At 45.5% G+C, this 18,242-nt stretch overlaps 1 protein-coding gene across 2 annotated transcripts in view; it reads right to left on the reverse strand.

Moving 5' to 3' along the window:
* Positions 1-14,889: 14,889 nt before the first annotated feature.
* The window catches only part of IGSF11 (immunoglobulin superfamily member 11), a 106,411-nt gene continuing 103,058 nt past the window's right edge, over positions 14,890-18,242 (reverse strand). For both annotated transcript variants that reach the window (XM_053971361.1, XM_053971362.1), the window contains exon 7: positions 14,890-17,732. In XM_053971361.1, the coding sequence (XP_053827336.1) occupies positions 17,282-17,732 (451 nt within the window). In that variant the 3' untranslated portion in view covers positions 14,890-17,281. The remainder of the gene's footprint in view (positions 17,733-18,242) is intronic.

Raw genomic sequence — 18,242 nt, forward strand, 5'->3', positions numbered from 1 at the left:
ATTTTCTGAGTTACCTTATTTCCACTGTCAGATGAGTTTCAGAAGTCAGCTCCACTTCCAGCTTTACCAAAGTAAAGTCAGTTCCTGCTGTTGCAAAGGAGGGGTATGGAGCCGTTCCTGTTGCTTGTGTCATGTAGAAACATTGAGCTGGTCCCACTCCATACCACTCCATGCCAGGGAAAACAGGTACTGAGGACTGCTGGCAAGCATTTGGAGTTATGGATAGAGCCCAGCCAAAGAGACCCTGCAGCAGGAGAGGCCATGCACAGAAGGAGAAGGCTGGTCTTAAAATGGGGCAATGCAGTGTTGAACAGAATCTAGAGGCCCACCAAAGAGAGGATAGTTAGGAACATTTCCACATGAACCTGAAAGCATAATTCAAGCCGTAAGCTAGCGTTCTTGCAGCAGGACTTGTTAGCATTAGCAGCATTAAAATGCTATGGATTAAAGCCATAAAGTCATGCTCTACCTAGCTGCAAAGAACTTCTGGGCAGATGAACATTTACTACCTCTAATATATAAACACCCTTGTTAAATAACAAGGTTTGAGCTGTTTCTTACAACCTTGGTGAAAATTGATCACAGCTCATCTCTCAGTGGATATCGCTGCAGAAGCAAAATGACTCTCAAATGAGTCATGGCTGAGTCAAATCGCTGCCACACATAGGTCATCACCCCATTTTTGTTCTCAGTTACTGCAATCAGCAAGAACAACTGATTTCAAGCCTTAACTTCTGCTCTGAAGAGCCCAGGGACACTGCTGGCATCCAAGTGTCCTTTCCCAAGCATGAGCTCTTTACCAGGCTCCCTCTGCAGCAGATGACATTAGCAGTTTTTCATATATTTTTTCTGAACAGAATGGGTTTTTTTCATTGACATATAGTTCCCACAGCTAATCCTAAAATGCTTTCTAACACCATAAACTATACATGTTACAGAGATTAGAGCTGAACAAATATTTCACTGTAAATCATTTATTCAATAAGTTTCATATGGCACTTTTTTTTTTTCTGTTTGTGAATTGTCTGCAAACTGCAAGCCAAATTCCCAAATTCATTCATTAGTCAAAATTGCCCATGAATTTCTCCTGCAGATAGTTTTTGCCCTGCAGGCCATTCATGGACAGTTTGTTATGAATAGTCTCAATTCAATGCTTGGTTGGTTTAGCTGCAGCAGTCATGTGGATGTGGCTCTGTTCTGAATGAAAATTCACTTTCAAATATGAACCAATATTCACAGTAAATTTCTCCCTCTGTTCCCTCAGCCCTTGGAGGAATCAGCCTAGTTAATCTAACTGGGTGGGTTAAGCCATCCAGAGCAGCACAATGGACTGGGAAAGGAACTGAGGGATGTCCAGTTTTGTTCTGTATAGAGGCAGGATGGGAATACTCCACTGGACAGTAGTGAAGGGTCAGAACTTCTGTGCTCAGTGCTTCCTGGAGGTTGACCACCAGACACAATTAGGAAAATGGCTACAGTGCAGCATCTCACTGTGTTCTACTGTTACCCAAGAAAGATGGATAATTACTTCATACTTAACATTCTCATAATGAAGTAACATGGGTGAGTTCTGAGCTGCAGCCAGACCTAGCTTCCTCTTGCCTAACATCTTTCCAGTGGGTTAATCCATACAGATGCTTCCAGGGTGTCCATAAGCATCCTTCACCTCTCTGGAGAAAAAAGTAGATGAAGTAGAATACACTGTGTTGCAAACACTAGCTTGAAGATTGAGTTACCATTCAGCAAGGCTGCAGGCTTCTCTTGTCCTGTTATCTGTCTTCAGCAGATGTTCCTCTCATCAAATCACAGTGTTGCAGAGTGCTGCCAGTGCTGTCAAATCCAGCTGCTCCTCACACAGGGGCTCCAAACAGCCACCCAGCTGCACCTGCTGGCCCTGCTTCCTCATCAGCAGGGCAGCAAGACCCTAAAAACCTCAGGCAGATAACAGCAGCTACGTGTGCCTCTCAGTACAACAGGTGTAAATCTAGGAAGAGATTTCACAGGCTGTACAACAATGCTAATTGTAAGGCTTCTTTTCTCATTTCTAAGGTTTGAATTGCTCCATGTAGCTATCTTCACAGTGGAAAAGAAAATCCAGAGACCTTCTCAGTTGAGATTTCAGATAAATATGTTGACAGATAGGAGAGAATACCAAATGTCCCCAGATGAAGAAAATGTTGGCTTTATGTTGAGAAACTCAAAGCCAGAAGAAATAAAACAAGCTGATGGGGAGAAAGAGGAAAAAATAAAAAAAATAGTCAACCCAGTAAACAAATGCCAAAATTTACTTTTTTTCTTTTTATGATGAAAAATATTTATGCTCCTTCCCATGAAAAGCATACATTTGCTGTGAAAATATTGCATGGAAATTTCATACTAGATTTTTACCATCTTTCTTTTTTTGCCAGCCAGTTTCAAAGGAGGCCTACTACAGGCTGAATAATAGTTTTACACATCTCCAAGCTGCCACTGGAAAGTTATTTGCATTCATTGTACGAAAAAAGCCCTAATACAGACCCTTCAGAATGTATCCAAGATAACAAACCCATCTCTGGACCTGTGTTACCTTGAGCTTTGACCATGAAACACATTGAGCCTCAGTGTATACAAGATGCTGCTGCCATTACCCTCTCTCTCATCTTTATGCTCAAAACACCTCCAAAACCATTTTTCACCAGTTCTCTTTCCCCTCTGCAGTCAATTTGACACATTTTGCCCTTCCCTTGACAACCCATGTCCTACCCACTTGTCTGCACCTCTATCTTCACTCAGATTTCTAGGAGCAGCTTTGCTGAAGCCTCTTGAGTAATCTCTTGCCTCTTCCAAAAGGCTCCTGTGACCAAAGACAATTTCCTGATCCCTTCTGCAAAGTTGTTTCTGCCATCCTACAAGTCTCTCCTTCGATGAGATGTTTGCCTTTCCAAGGTCTCCTCTCAGACACCTGCGAGCATTTCTCTGTTCCTCCAAACACACTGACATTACTGAATAGAAAACTACAAAGGCACACATGAAATGTGCCCTCCCATTCTTCTTACTGTCAGTCTTCTGGCATCCTTCAGAAGAACAAGTTCTAAACTCCTTGCAAAAACTGCCATGGCCTTTTTCTATCTTTAAAAGTTCTTACCACTTTTATCATGATAAGAAACAAACAAAGAAAGAAAAAATATATTTAAAAAAAAGCAATACTTCACCTAGGATGAAAATTAAACCCTCCTTTGTATTGCAGCAGCAGCTGTTAAACACTAAGCAGCAAAGCTGCATCTCAGCAGGGAAGAATGACAGGGAAAAACCTGTAGCTGGTTAAAACTACTTTGGTAGGAATTTATGAAGGTAAAATATTTTAGCCTTCTAACTGTAAAATTTAATCAAATTTCATGGGTTTTACTTGCTGGGACACCATAGGCTGCTTCCCTGCTCCCTGATAATAGCTGTGAGTATTGTCAAAAACAAATAAACTGAACTAATCTGCAAACAAAACACATGACATTTTTTTAATAACTTGGAAGAAATTGTGCACTTCTTCAAAATCCCACCGCTTCCCTCTGTGTACTGCCTGCTGCCACCCCAGCCTCGGAGCAGCTCAGGACAGCCCTTCAGTCAGGCAGGCCCTTCTCCCTACCAAAGCAGGACCGTGATGGATCCCAGCTGGAAGTACATCTGCTACTCAGTCTCCTTCATCCCTTTTCAGGAAACCTGGAGGATTTTTCCTCTCTGACATCGGCCTTAAAAGATATGAAGGTTGCACCCAAGGGTGCCAAGTCCTTCCTACGCAGCAAATGAATGATTATAAAGCTATTGTACTAGAAGGGGAAGGGGGAAAAGTGCATTGCTGGCACCTCTCTTATTTGATTTCATTTCCCCCCTCCCACCCTTTCCTTCGGAGCGATGCGAAACGATAAGAGCAGGGAGAGATTTCGCTTAAATTACCTTTACAAACAGCCCGGCGGACAGGGAAATGAGATGCATATGCTGCATGTTAAAGCATCACCGCCGCGCAGCCCGATGCGATGGGCATTTGGAACGCAGACGGGCCATGGGGATCAGGTGCAGCTCGCCGTCACTCGGGAGGACGCCGGCAGCTCCTGGGGGCGCAGCTGCCAAGCGCTGGGTGCTGCTGCCCCCCGACGGTCCCTGCCCGCAAGCGGCCGCCGCCCGTGCGGCCCCGGCGGCTCGGACCGGACCGAGCTGCGGCTCCTGCGCTCTGCGGGATCCCAGGGACTCGGACCGGGCTGCGGCTCCTGCGCTCTGCGGGATCCCGGCTCCTCCGCCGGACCGCGGCTCCTCCTCTCCGCGGGACCCCATCAGCTCCCAGAGTCACAGCGGCCAGGCCAGGGGAACCTCTGCGGGGCTGCAGAGGTGACCCAGAGAGAAATCGGCATTTTCACGGTCTATTAAAAGTGACAGCTCGGTGCCCTCCATTCATTTCCTGTCATTGAGATTTATTTTCTGTCCAAGGATATATATTTTCTTTTCCCCCACCAAAAAAAAACTTCATCTGGCAGCTGAATATCAAACTCTGGTTTTGGTACCTTGCAAAAAGGATATGGGTTGATAGTTGAAGTTGCTACCTTGACAGCCTTGGAGACCAAAGCTCTCTGTCCACCAGGTAACCACAACTGTCCATATAATATCATGGCTAGCTTCTTCCAAACACTGGCTCCTGCCCACTCAGCTCACTCTTTTTCTAGCACAAACACACCAGTTCATGAGGCCAACTGGTCACCACATCCTATCTGACCTCCCTGCTAAGCCTTAGGGGAGGTCAGGAACTGGGCTGGCTGTTTTCATTACTCCTTTTATTTACTATCCTCGGTGAATTACAGGTGACATGAAGCCTATTTATATCTCATGTACATCTCTCTAAGGATGGGGTGGATTTAGATGCATATCTCATCATTTGGGATTTCAGGGGCTGTTATAAGCATTTGGTCAAGGGATGTGATTCTGCCCCTCTACTCTGCTGTTGCAAGACCCGCCTGGAGTACTGTGCCAAACTCTGAGGCCCCCAACATAGGAAGGATGTGGACCTGTTGGATCAAGTCCAGGGAAATATCACAAGAAGGATCAGAGGGCTGGAATACCTCTCCTATTAAGGCAGGGTGAAAAAACTGGGGTTCAACCTGAAGAAGAGAAAGCTCCAGCAAGATCTTGTAGCAACCTTCCAGTATCTAAAGGGGGTCTGTTGTTTTGGTTTTTTAAGAGTTTTAAAGTTTTTCTAAAAGTTTTTTATGTCTTCTGATATTTACATATTTTTACTAAATGTTCTCACACTGTTTATGTAAATAATGATTGGTTTATATTCTTCTTTGTTGGTAGAGAAAATTCATAGACTGTTAGTTCAACCAGTGTAGTTGGAGAGGTGGCTATTTCACCCTCCAATCTACTGTTACTTTTAGGATTCTATATATTGCAGAGTCAGAAAAGAAAAACTCTTTTTTAGTTCTTTTCTTCCCTCTTTTGCATCTAGCATCCATATGTGAGTTATTTCGTGTCATAGTGTGATAGGGGTCTACAAGAAAGATGGAGAGGATCTTCTTAAAATAGCATGATAGGACAAGGGGAAATGGCTTTAAACTGAAAGACATTCGAATTAGATTACATATAAGGAAGAAATTCTTCACTGTGAGTGGGGTGAGACACTAAAACAGGTTGTCCAGATAAGCTGTGGCTGCCCTTGGAAGTGTTCAAGGCCAAGCTGGATAGGGTTTTGAGCAACCTGGTTTAGTGGGAGGTGTCCCTGGCATAGGCAGGGGAGTTGGAACGAGATGATCTTTGAGGTCCCTTTCAATCCAAATCACTCTGTGATGCTGTGATGATTTACACAGAAGCCCTGCACCTTGGAGGCAGGACAAAGCCAAGAGATAAGCCTATTACACAGGCACCACCTTCACTGTGAGGTGTGCTGCCACCACCATTGAATTACAGAGGTGTGGACAAGACTAAGCTGCTCTCTGAAGAGATGGTAAAACAAAGTCATCGTGTGCTGGTAAAATCACTGAACTCACCATCTTTGCAACTTGCCATCACCTGAGTTCCTACAGACACACAGGTGCTAAATGGACCTCACCACACAACTGGGAAAGTTGGGGGAGATGGAGATAATTGGTAGGAGACAGAAGATGGATGAACAGAGGAAGGATGGGTGAAGTAAAAACACACAGAATTGAAAGCCAGAGTGAGGAAAAGGAAACTGAACAAGAGGCTTCAGCCACATGGACTAGAGAGGACAGGACTAAAGGTGGCAGGAGAGAGGGAAAAGAGAGAAGGATTGGAAGAGAAGGAATAGACTTCTCTATTGAGAAGGAACACACTTTTCAGCAGTAGAAGAGGCAAAACTGAGCTGGGGAAGAAAAGTCCTCTCTGAGGCAAACACCAAGAGAGGATAAAGAGATGAAAGAGGGGAAGAGATGGAGAAAACCAGAGAAGCCTCAGTCTGGGAGCAGGAGGCTGAGGGAGTAGGACACTGTACCTTTGGGAAATGGCTTGAAAAGACAGCTGTCTTGGGAATGCAGCATATGAGGAGGGACAGCACTGAGAAAGTTGCAGCTGCCCTGTCTGCGCTGTGGCTGTCACTGTGCAAAGGAACTGTATTCAGTGTGAAGGCTCCCAGCAGCTGTTTTCACCAGTTCACCCTGAGCACACTCCATGACTGCAAATAACCAACATGGTGGGAATCTCTTAGTGCTGCAGCCACTGTCATAAGCAGCCCAGGCAACAGAGCTGATGCTTCTACCTGCTATCCTGAAAGAAAACTGAACCACCAGAGCAGCACTGATAAAGTCCTGACACCAGTTTACAGAGAAGACTGACTTTTGTGCCACTCCAAAGAGCAGCAGTGCTCCTTCTGTTAGCAGTGCAAGTCTTAAAACCCACCTGCTGCTCCCCAAAACCATTGGATGGTCCCTCTTTCAAGGTCATGCAACATGAGAGAGCCAAATATGCAAAAGAGGGCTAAAGCTCTCTATTTTCTACAGGGAGCACCAGAAACATGAAACCCATAACTTACTCTTCTTCTCCAATGAGCAAAGCAAGTTTGTCTTTCCATTCAGGCTTGAGGAGGGCTCTGGGGAGAGCTCCCAGCCATACCTGGGAGTGATAAGACTGCTGGCCTGGTGTACTGTAACCTCAGCCCTGCCTGTGGAGATAATACACAGCTCTCCTGTGCCTAGGGAGTGCCCTTGGGATTGAGTTTGCTTGGTGCTAAATAAAACCGGCCCCCCATAGCTTTTCTGTCTACTAGATGAAGCCAACAGATATGCAGAGGTTACTACAACTGAATTAAATCCTTTCTTGCATCTCCTAAGAGCAAATTTGAATGGGACTGGTCACCTGCTTTGAAGAGCTGCAATGCCAACAGAGGAGGTGAATGAACTAGGCAGCTCCTTGAAAATATAGGTTAGGATTAAAGAAAATCCTAGTCTCTGAGTGCAAATCAATGAGAAATACAGAGTTCTGTGTATTCCTAGCATATCCTCTCTGCAGCATCTGGCAAAGTTAATACACAGAGCTGGCAATGTGCATATGAAGAAATATGTAGATTATCGTTCAAATATAAAACTCTTATGAGGTAGTCAGTCAAAACCAATGTTGGAAGCATTCCCTTTTATCCTTGTGCCTAGTAAGACTGTGGACTCTCTGAGCAGAGATCTTTAAGAGCAAGCTAATCATCCTCCAGAGGGGGATTAAATATAGTTGGATCTCTTAGGTCAGACTCTGGGGGGTTGTGTGTGCACATGCACACGTGCATGTGTGTCTAGATTATATGGTTTTTTTTTTTTTTAAGTCATTCTCAATCCTGCTCCTTATGATTATATTCATTTTCCAGTCGGGAAACAAAAGTATCAGTGAGACTAGAGTTAATATTTTCACTCTCAGGCTCCTACGTTCAGATTAACCACCAGGTCTGCCTCTGACATGCACTCCAGGCATCCAGCTGTGGCCCCCCAGGATGGGTGCCTGCATTCCTACTTACCTCAGGTAATGCAGCAAGTCAAAGGCAAGCTGAGAGTGAAACCCAGATCTGACTAGAACTCCAGCAGCACGTTTGCTGGATCATGAGCACCCGATGTATTTGTCTTCATTTAATGTACTGTTTTTTCTATCCTCTTGAGTAATTTTCTTCCCTTAAAGGATATAAATCACATACCTACAAAGTAAAGAATTATTTAAAGAACAGTATATTTAAGCTTGAAAAAGGAGTTTTAATTTAATTCCCTAGTGGCTGAGATGTGACTGGCTGGTGAATATAACTTGGCTTAACTATACCAAGGTGTTTTATGGCTTCAATACCACCTGGCCTGCAAACCAGTGTTCCATACACTGGGGTGCTACTGTGGGTGATTACCCTTGCTGCAAGTTAACTTAATGCTGCCTTCATTCATTTCCCCTAAAGTGACCTACCCTGCTCTCAGCCCCAAATGCACGCTCATACACACATCGGGCTTTGCCCCAAGGTAACTCAATCAGTTTAACAGCTCCATTTCATTGTGTGCCACTCTCAGGTGGAGGTTTCTCTTTACTTCTCTAAGTCACACCACAATTTCATTTTGTCCCTGATCTTATTGTTAATAAAGACAGGAGGAAATGTAGGAGTGGAGGATTCCCATTGGAATAGCATTGACTTCAATAGCAGTAGTGAGTGTTAAAGGTAATCTGTTAGCATGAAAAGGAATACTTTTCCTGCTTATTAAGTATGGCTTAGCAGCAGAAAATCCACCAGAAGCTTTAAATGAACAATGAAAAGGACATGAAAGAAATTCATAAGTTGGGAAGAATCATAGTGACCATATCTTAAACAACTTCATAACTGTTCTCTCCATAAATATCTTGTGTAGCAGTTGCATTCATGAGATCGATTCCCTTTTCTTTGTGGTTCACTCTAACAAGCAATGGATTTGCTCTGAATAACACAAGTCTAATGCTGACACTTCTGTTTATGAGAACTGAAATACAATGCAAAGATGTATGGCCATTACATGTACAAGATAGACAGTCGCTGATCACTTCCAAAAACCTTTGGAAAAGGAAAGAAAATACAAATCTACAGTCCAAGAATCCTTTGTGGGCAAAAAGAACCAATTTAAAACAGGCAGAGACTGATTTGATCAATTTTAATGCACGGAGTTCAAGATCTCTGTGCTTAGAAATACGACAGAGCTGTCAGGAGCTGCAGCTCCCTCCCAGCCAGTGGACAAGGAATTTCATGTCACTTGAAGGAAAGGTTAGACATCCTGTGGGTCTGGCGTGTGCTGGGGACAGATAGGGGCACAATGTTTATATTAAAACTCAGCTGAAAGGCTACCAGAAAAGCCCTATGGGCTGAATGCTCTTGATTTGACTGACAAGAATTGAAATGAGGGCATGACATGAAAATCCTGATTATGAGCCATGTTTCAAGAAAAATAGTATTTGAGTAGACAAACTTTCAAATGTGGTTTTGACTACTTCATACACCATCTTTAGTAAACATAGGTCTGGAACCAAGTTCTGATTTCTAATATCCCGGGAGTCCACTGCCTGGGGCTAGAGGTGGCTCTTTGTAAAGCAAAAGGCTTTGGAATCTTAGTCACATCCAAAATCTATTAGGGTCGTGTTTCCTTCTTTCCATCAACACATAGCTGAAAAAAAAAAATCAAACTTGGGAGGTTTGCATATAATCACCTTGCATTCTGAACCAAAGCCTCGCCGGACTTGCATGAGCAAGTACTTTGCTCACATATCTGACCCCAAAATCTGTATGTCCTTGCTGTTGCAACTAATCTGGGCCCATTAATGAGCAGGGATATGGTTGCTGGTTTCACAAGGTCAGTAAATCCTTGAATTCCCAGAGCTGGCTGGCAGGCACATAAAAGTTAGTTTGCCGTGGTTCTTCAACTGGGTGCTCTCCTGAGCTCTGAAGCATTGCCCCAGTGTGGAGGAGCTAGAAAAGTCAACAGGCAGTTCCTCTCAGCCTCAGCAGGGCAGCAGGACAAATTTAAGTCAGCTGTGAGCCCAAAAGAAGCCAGTTGCACTGTTGTATACAGTTAAATATGGTGGCAGCAGCTTTTTTCACTGTGTCCCATCTGTTCTCTGGCACCATCCATGTACCAACCCATTCCCCATGCCTTTGAACCACAGACCATCATAACAAGAGAAGGAGCTGGGAAGCTAAAGGCATGCTGTGGTGAAAACCATTTGCTCCTGGGACACAAAGTACTCAAGCCTCTTCATCACAGCATAGAAGATACCACAGTACTGAGGGCATATCCTGAGAGACAACCGCAGGAGAAAAAAGGAAGATGTGTTCGTACTCAAGGAGCACCTTAATCTTTGCAGGGTCACAAGGGGGAAAAGCCAACCCGGGAGCTCGTATGGAGGTGCAGCCATGTGCGGGCGTTCTGAGCAGCGAACGGGAATTGCTGAATTTCTTCATCCCTCCAGAGGATGTCAGCGTAGAGCCACCAAAAAAGGCGATCTTTGTGACCCAAATCCGGCGGCAGTGAGGAAATTAGAATGTGCAGCTGCTCTGTGGACATAGCCCCGAAGCTCCCCGCCTGCTTTCCCAGAAGTAACCAACTTTCCCTGGCCAGTGTGCAACTGGTGGAATGACGGGAGGAACGGCGAAAGCCCCCGCGATTTGGGAGCTACGCAACAGGTTATCCTGGGGAACAAACGGGATGTGTGCTCTGGGTGACTGGGCTGAGCAAAAGCATGGGGCGTTCTCACCCTTTACTGTCGTGCTTCAACCTCCTGCGGTGTCCCCGAGCGCGGATGAGCAAGTGGAGGATGGATGCATTCACACACAAGAAAGATGAGCAAACAAAACCATGGAGATTGTGTTCACAAACAGCAGGAACAGACTGCAGTCTGCAGTCATTGAGCAAGTGCCCCCTGGAGAGAGCTGGTGGGAGATCTATGTGCTTGTGCACCTATTACTGTTGTTTGTGTCACCAAAAGTTAGTCTTTGATTTGATACATATTAATCCCAGCAGAAAACCACAGCCAAAAGAAAGAACTGCTTTCTGTCCATGGCACATTTCTGTAATAGTTTCTATCCCTAATAATCTTAATTTTGAGAGTCTAAAGTCACACTGGATTTTCTATGGAGCTAATTCTAGCCCCTACTGCCTTTGGTCCTTCATGTGGAGCCTAGGGCCAAATGTGCCACAAGCCTCAATCTAAGAGGAGGGGAGAGGATCCCGGATGGAAATGCTGTGCCAGTGATGCCAAGCACTTAAAAAGTCTCTAGGCTACTCTGCAACCTTAGAAACTGCCACAACTTAAAGAGTGCTGCTGCAACCCAGATCACACACCTTTCCCCTGTCTGAAATGTCCACATGGACAACAACCTGGTGGTTGCTTGCCAAAGGGTCTTGTGATCATTCAAGAAAAATTAGCTACTTGAGAGAAATTCTGCAGATATTGATAGCATCCAGGAAGGCAGACTCTACCAAACATACTGGGTTTAAATACGAGCACAAAATTATAGAGCCTCTGGGCTTTACTGTATCCAGTCCCTTAGCCAATGTTTCTCTTTGAGCATGCACCACATCAGTTTTCCCATTAAAGCATATTGACTGGAAGCAAGTCATCATCCCTTCCCAAGTATGATTTAATAAGTCCAAATCCAGGACCTGACCCAGGCTACATCTACTGCTAAAGCATCGCTTGCCAGCCAACCATGCAAGCTGCGTCTTAATCTCTCTTCTTTCCTGCTATTTGTTTTGTGGGGTTGGTGGTTTTTTGCTTGTTTTTACATGGATAGATTAAATTTCCTGCCAACCCACTTTCTCATTCAAACAGGTTACAGAGAAGTGGGAGGAAGGAGGAAATCAGGAACAAACAATAAGCAGAAAATGGCATTAGAAGGCTTAGTGAGGAGTCTGATCCTTAGCCATGCGCACTGCCCCATTCCTGCACATCAACAGTGCTCTCTACTACAGGGAAAGGAAAAGTGCTTTTTTAGCTGTCATTGTCCATGGAAACACATCAAAGAAAATATGCCAGAGCTCTAGAGTCAGGAAGTCCCAAGACTACCAAGTTTCTCCTCCCTAAAAAACAGCATTCACATGTCCAAAGCTCTTGCCACATATTATCTCCCACTCCAGCTCCATGGCTGTGTAGGTGACCTAAGAAAACCTTTCTCTGTGCTGTCCAGTAGCCAACAAGAACTCCGAGCTAGTGCCAAGGAAGGCTCAGGAAATGCCTTGCATGTGCCTTCTCTTGCTTAGGAGGTCACAGACCTGGTAATCCTCAGTAACATCCTCATGCTCAGAGGCAGACACAGAGGAAAGCAATGTGAAGAAAAAAGAACCACAGCCTTTCACTCTCCCTGCTTTCAAGGCTTGCTTTTTCTCTGATGTCCATCTACTCCTCAGCCAAGAAGAGGCATGGCTCAGTGAGCTCAGTGATGCTGCATTCCCTCTCTCAACACCCATATTCCTGATCCTCACCAGCACCTCTTGCCTTTCTCATGGCAAGAGCAGACCTGTAACAAGGGCACAGTGGGTGAGCACTGCTTTGCTGGCATCAGGAAAACAAGCTGTATGCAGGATAGCCAGCAGCACTTAGAAAAAGCACAGAAAGAAAGGCAACTCAGTCATTGAGAAACCTGACAACAGCTCATTCCAGGCCTCTGTTAAACAGAGGCCATGACTTAACGTGAGTGCTTGGGTTTGCTCAGAAGTGAACTTGTGAAAGGCATGTACTGTCTCAGTTTTCCACGTGCTAGAAATGTTCAAGACCACCATAAGAGAATCTTCACGTGATTCACCTGGTGGTGGCAGACATGCACAGACTCATCCACCTGCTCACAAACCAGTGGTACCATAGCTGGAAAGATCCAGGTTAGAGTGCAGACACAGAGAGACACTTGCATGCCTGAAGTGAATGAGGCTGAGATGTCAAATGTTACTTTAAAGAAAAATCCAATAACCTACAAAAGCTTACCAATGTACTTGATGAAACCATGATTATCATGAACATTCCTCCAATATAAAAATATTTGTTTGATTTCCTCTGCCCAGTACCATCAATCACCCAGTTACCTCCTGGGTGTCATCTGAGGCTACCCTGATTTGATGTCCTCTTAATGAGGGCCTAAAACATGATGCAAGGAAGACTGATGTCCTGAGCATTCCCCATCCTCATGGGGAAACCAGGCAGTTTTGGACAGGATACCATCTGTTAGACTGGTTTCCACTGGAAACTCATCTGTGTTTCAGCAAGAGTGTGTTGAAGTGCATGCATCTGAGTAATTTTAATTTTTTTTAGTTCAGATGAATCAGCAGATATGAGTCCAAAAGCTGCATAAGTTAAAAAAAAAAACTTCTGGCAGTCTGCAGACCAGTTTTCCCAAATATTTTTAACTGAGCTCTCATCTATACCAACCTCTAAAAAGATATCCACTTCTAAAGTGTGAAGCATCCTCTCATGGTTATTTCTGTCTCAGCACTCCAAAGTACAGTTAATCCTTGTTTCAGAATAAGTTCCTTTCTGATATTCTTTGGTAGAAGGTGACATAGCCATAGGTGCCAACATTTAAAGTAACATCCGTGGCATGTGGTGGTGGACAATCCCTATGGCACATCTGGAACTGAAGGCTGTCAGGAAACTTGACCATTTCAATGGTGACTTTCACTTACTGCTGCAATAGCTTGAATCTCTGTTCGATTTTTAGTGATAAATTAAAACTCTGAAGCACTATCAAATTATCTAACTGGGATTATATTTTTTTAATTATTTGTATTGCAGCAATGCCTCGCTAGGCACAATTCACAGGTTAAAACTCCAGCATTCCAGGTGCTGCACAAACCTAGCAAACCATCCTGCATCCGAGGAAATTCTGCTCTGGATCAACAAGACATGTAGAAGGATGATGTAAGGAGCAAACCAGTGGCAAGGGATGGATAGTATAGCAGAATACTGACAGGGCTATCATGGGAATAAAATGTAAAGATGCTATTAATGTCACATCAAGATTGCACAATCAAAAGGTGATAAATGGACACATTAAGATTCCTATGTCAACTTCCTGAAAATGGCAATGCAGCTGTCTTATTTACAGTAAGGTCTATAGCTGAAAACACATTTACAAGAGCATTTAGAAGTAGGTTTTGAAAAATACCCAGGAATGAGGACATAATGCATGTGCAGCAGGGCTGAGTTAACACTGCTGTTGGATTGGCGGGTTTCTAGCTTTAATAATCACTCTCAGAATATCTGTGGGATTTTAGAGAAGAAAAAGGGAAAACAAAACATGGAGAGAAAAATGCAAAATCCCTCGCAAAACATCAGGTTGCCCTAACTAATAATAAACTTCTGTTAACAGCTGTTGATACAGACTAAGAGGTCTATGCTTTGCAGTCCCCTTATGCCCTGAGAGTGAGCGCTCAAACATTGAAACTTCACATGCTCTGTCTATGGGGATCAGCACTCTGTTAAATTCCTAAAAGTTTCCCCCATCAAACTTATTCAAATGCCCAAGAAAGTCAGTGACTGTCTTAGATTTTAAATCTGGGATAAACATACCATGTTTCTGCTTGGAAAATCAATACATGAGCAAAATTTGGCAATTATAAAAATAATTTCCTCACATCACTCAAAGCAGCATGGGGTCTCCCCTGCCAAAAGACAGAAAATAAAACTAACCTTTGTCTAGAGAAGTAGCGACCTTGCAAGCCTGGGAAATTGTACGTTCAAGGGTAATGTGTCAGACTATTATGAATGAGAAAAACAAGGCTCTAGTACCAGAGCTCACTACCAAATAGGTTGGCCTAATAACATTCAGCTCTCAGTTGCATGGTCACTGCCTACTGTCAGTCACATCAAGGATAAGTATTAATGGGCAAAGTCATTGTAGTTACAGAATTAGGTAGGAGGAAGAAAAAAGCAGCAGCAGGCAGGCAGAAGTCATTTTTTTATATGAATAAAATTTTATTGAATTTTATACAATTAGAAAGAACAAAGAAAGAGGAGCAAACAGTCTTATGGAGGGTAGGAACCAGAAGAGCTTTCCCAATAGAGGAGGGCGCCTGCTGAGGGCAGCGTTCCTGTAAATATCACACAGGGGTTGTTACAAAAGCAGAGAGAATGTGTCTAGGCTTTTCTTTGATTGTTTTGGGTTTTTTTTCTTCTCACATTAGGGTTTCTAAAGCCACTCTTCTTCCCCCATCAATCCTAACACCCAGCAGCAAAGTGAGCTAAAGGGCAGGAAACAGGACTGCCCCAGTGAAATGTGTGCACACACAGAGTAACCGCCTGCTTGCACCACCAGGGGGGTTTGCACACATTCTGGATGCAGTGATGTAGAGAGGGAAAGAAGGGAAGTTGGATTTTTTTATCTCCTTTTTCTTTCATTTTTCTTTCTTTTTTTTTTTTTTTTCTTTTTTTTTTTTTTTTAATTTTAAGAAAAGAAGACACAAAATCTCAGCCAAGCTTCAAACCTATGCTGCTTGGGAGCTCCCAGTCTCCCAAAAAGCCAGTGTGTCCACGTGGGAACCAAGCCCTCACCTCTCCCTCCTCTTCCTCAGAGTCTGTGCTTACATTTGTACTGCTTAGGTAGAAGGCCCTGCCCAAGGTTTGTGCACTGCTAGGGAAAGTAAAGCCGTGCCAGGACAAGGAAAGTGGGGATGAGGAAGAGTCTGTTGGCTTAAACAGACCCTTTTTCCAATGTGAGAACTATGGAAGTCACCTGTGACTCCCCACATTGCTTTTCCAAGAGCAGACCTGGGAGGGCTCTGGTGCTTTTTGAGGTGATCACTGCCTTTGCCTGTGCAAGGCTTGGTGTTATGCAGGAGGGCCAAAACATCTATCCAGGCATGGCCTCTTTGAACCAGTGCTCTCTAGGAGAGGAAATCCCAGCCCTCAGTCCAGCCCTCCAAATAGCATCAGGTTCCTTCAGAGGTTTCAACTCTTGGCTTTGATTAAGGCTATTTAGTTGCAATAGAAAAAAGTAGAGGTGCCAGCCACAACCACCTGCCAGGCTGCAAGGAGATGGCAGGGCCACTGGCAAGATGCCACCAGTACCCAGTCCCAGGATGTTGAGGGAAGTGAGGGAGGCAGAGAGATAGTGTGTGGGCTTTCATTAAGCCTCTGCATTCTAAAGCAGGAAACAAATCCTGCTAACATGTCTGTGCACATGGGAGAGCAGGAATGAAAACTCTGATGCCTCTTTGTGAAGGCTCCAAGCTCTGCCATGCTGCCCAGCCCTGCATAGCCTGATGAATAAAATCCACCATGCAAACATCAAAATTGTGGGGTTTGAAGTCACGTGCTCTAAACCAGAACAGCCCAGGAGCAACAGATGCCTCATGAACCTGCCTGGTGCTCCACAACAACATCTTGCTCCTCTCTGCCTCCTGAATAACCCCAGCAACACCTCAAGAAAAGGAAAAAAAGAGATCCAAGCCCTAGAGCAGCAGCAACAGCAGCAACAGCAGCAGCAGCGGTGCAGCCTTGCCCTGCACCAAGTGTCTCAGGGAAAGATGCTCAGATGGCTGCATCCTCCACAGCTATAAATAGGGCTCTGGTGGCCCTCCAACTGAGTGCAGGAGAAACACCCAGTCTGAGGATCTGCATGTGTCTCTGTGTGTGTGTGCCTGTGTGTGTCTGTGTGTGCTGAGGTGGGGGGAAGAACTGCCAAAAATAAAGACAAATGCTTCCCTCACCCAACCATCCCCTTGCCTGGGCTGGTGGCTGTGCCTTCATCTCGCCCCTCCAGTCTGTCCCATGCCTCCCCAAACCCAGCCCCAGTGCACAGTACTCCCTAATCCAACAGTAGAGCCAGGGCCATGGGAAGCTGGGCCTGCTCAGCCTTCCCTGCCCCAACACAGGTCATCATCCTCTTGGAAACAAAACAGCAACAACAATGGAAAAAAAATAATATACATATATATATATATATCTCCCGAACCTCCCTGAAAGACCCAAGTGGATGGAATCAGCCCCCAACAAAACCAACAGGAAATAAAAGCAGAAGTTCCCCCCAGGGTCAGGCCCGAGTGCATGTCCCAGCTGGGGCCCAGCAGCCCGGGAGCACATCCCGACCTCCCTGCTCCTCTGGCCTTGGCACATCCGTGGCGTCCATTGGCATGAGGAGCTCCAGCAGCTGGGGGGAAAGCGGCTTGGCCAGGGCTGTCCCACCAGCTGGCAGCAGCCTTGAGAGGGGAGGGCAGGTGGAGAGGTAAGTGTGTGACTCCCCCCCCCACACCGCCTCGCTGCCTTTCAGGAAGGAGTAGGGTCTCTTCACCCCACCCCAGGGGATGAGAGGCCCCTTGCTCAGCTCTCAGCCGCCAACACAGTCCTACACCAGGGAGCCAGCCCGGCTCTGGGCGGGCACCATGACGGGCACTGCCCCAATCCGCTCCAGTGTGGCCTGGCTGACTGCATAGGAACGAGTGTGCGGCAGCCGTGGCTTCCTGCTGACCGAACCATTGCTCCGGATCACCTCCTGAGGTGATGGTGCCGTGCTGGCCGTCACCACCAGTGTCTTAGGGGGAGCCGGGGATGGGTGGCCGCCATTGGCGTAGACGGGGCGGGCACTCGTGCTCCCTGAGCGGGAGAAGGAGGGGTGGTGAGCATCGTTGCTGTTGTTGAAGCGGGTGAAGGAGTCTGTGGCATGGTTGGCTTTGGGGTCGTTCCAGTAGCGGCTGTTGTAGGTGTTGGACGAGGTGAGGGTATCGTTCTCTGATGAGGATGCATCAGCGTGGAACGTCTTTCCAGCAGAGGAGCATTTGGGTGGCAGGTCATCCTCCCTGGGAAGGAGAAGGTGTGAGGGCATATGGAGGGCAGTGGCCCACTTGTCCAGCACCCCAACCCCCAACCACCATCAATTCAAGGAGAAGGACAGCACCAATGTGAATCAGCATTGCTCCTTGGACTGTTTGCTCATCCCTCTCTGCAGAACCTACCTGTGTGCTCCATGTGCCAAATTTTACACTGAGGCAAATGACCCATGCTCATGTGTCTACAGAGAAACTCGGGCAGTGCCAGACAGTGATAACTGTGACTGTGATAACTGTAACTTTCCTCTGTGACCGGAAAATATCACAATCATATCTCCAGAGCTTTTCAGCTATTGCTGTCTGGCATTATGGGTCAGAATTCCCACCACATCACTCTCCTACAGAGCTAACAACATGAAGTCCCATCCCTCTTGCTGGCCAAGGGATTAAAGGCATTATAGGCAATACTGAAAACAAAATGTATTGTTACCATTCTTCATTTTCTCCCTCCATTTTCTGAATATGTATGGACATCTTTCC

The sequence above is a fragment of the Vidua macroura genome, chromosome 2, assembly GCF_024509145.1.
Source record: "Vidua macroura isolate BioBank_ID:100142 chromosome 2, ASM2450914v1, whole genome shotgun sequence".
In the NCBI taxonomy this organism is placed as follows: Eukaryota; Metazoa; Chordata; class Aves; order Passeriformes; family Viduidae; genus Vidua; species Vidua macroura.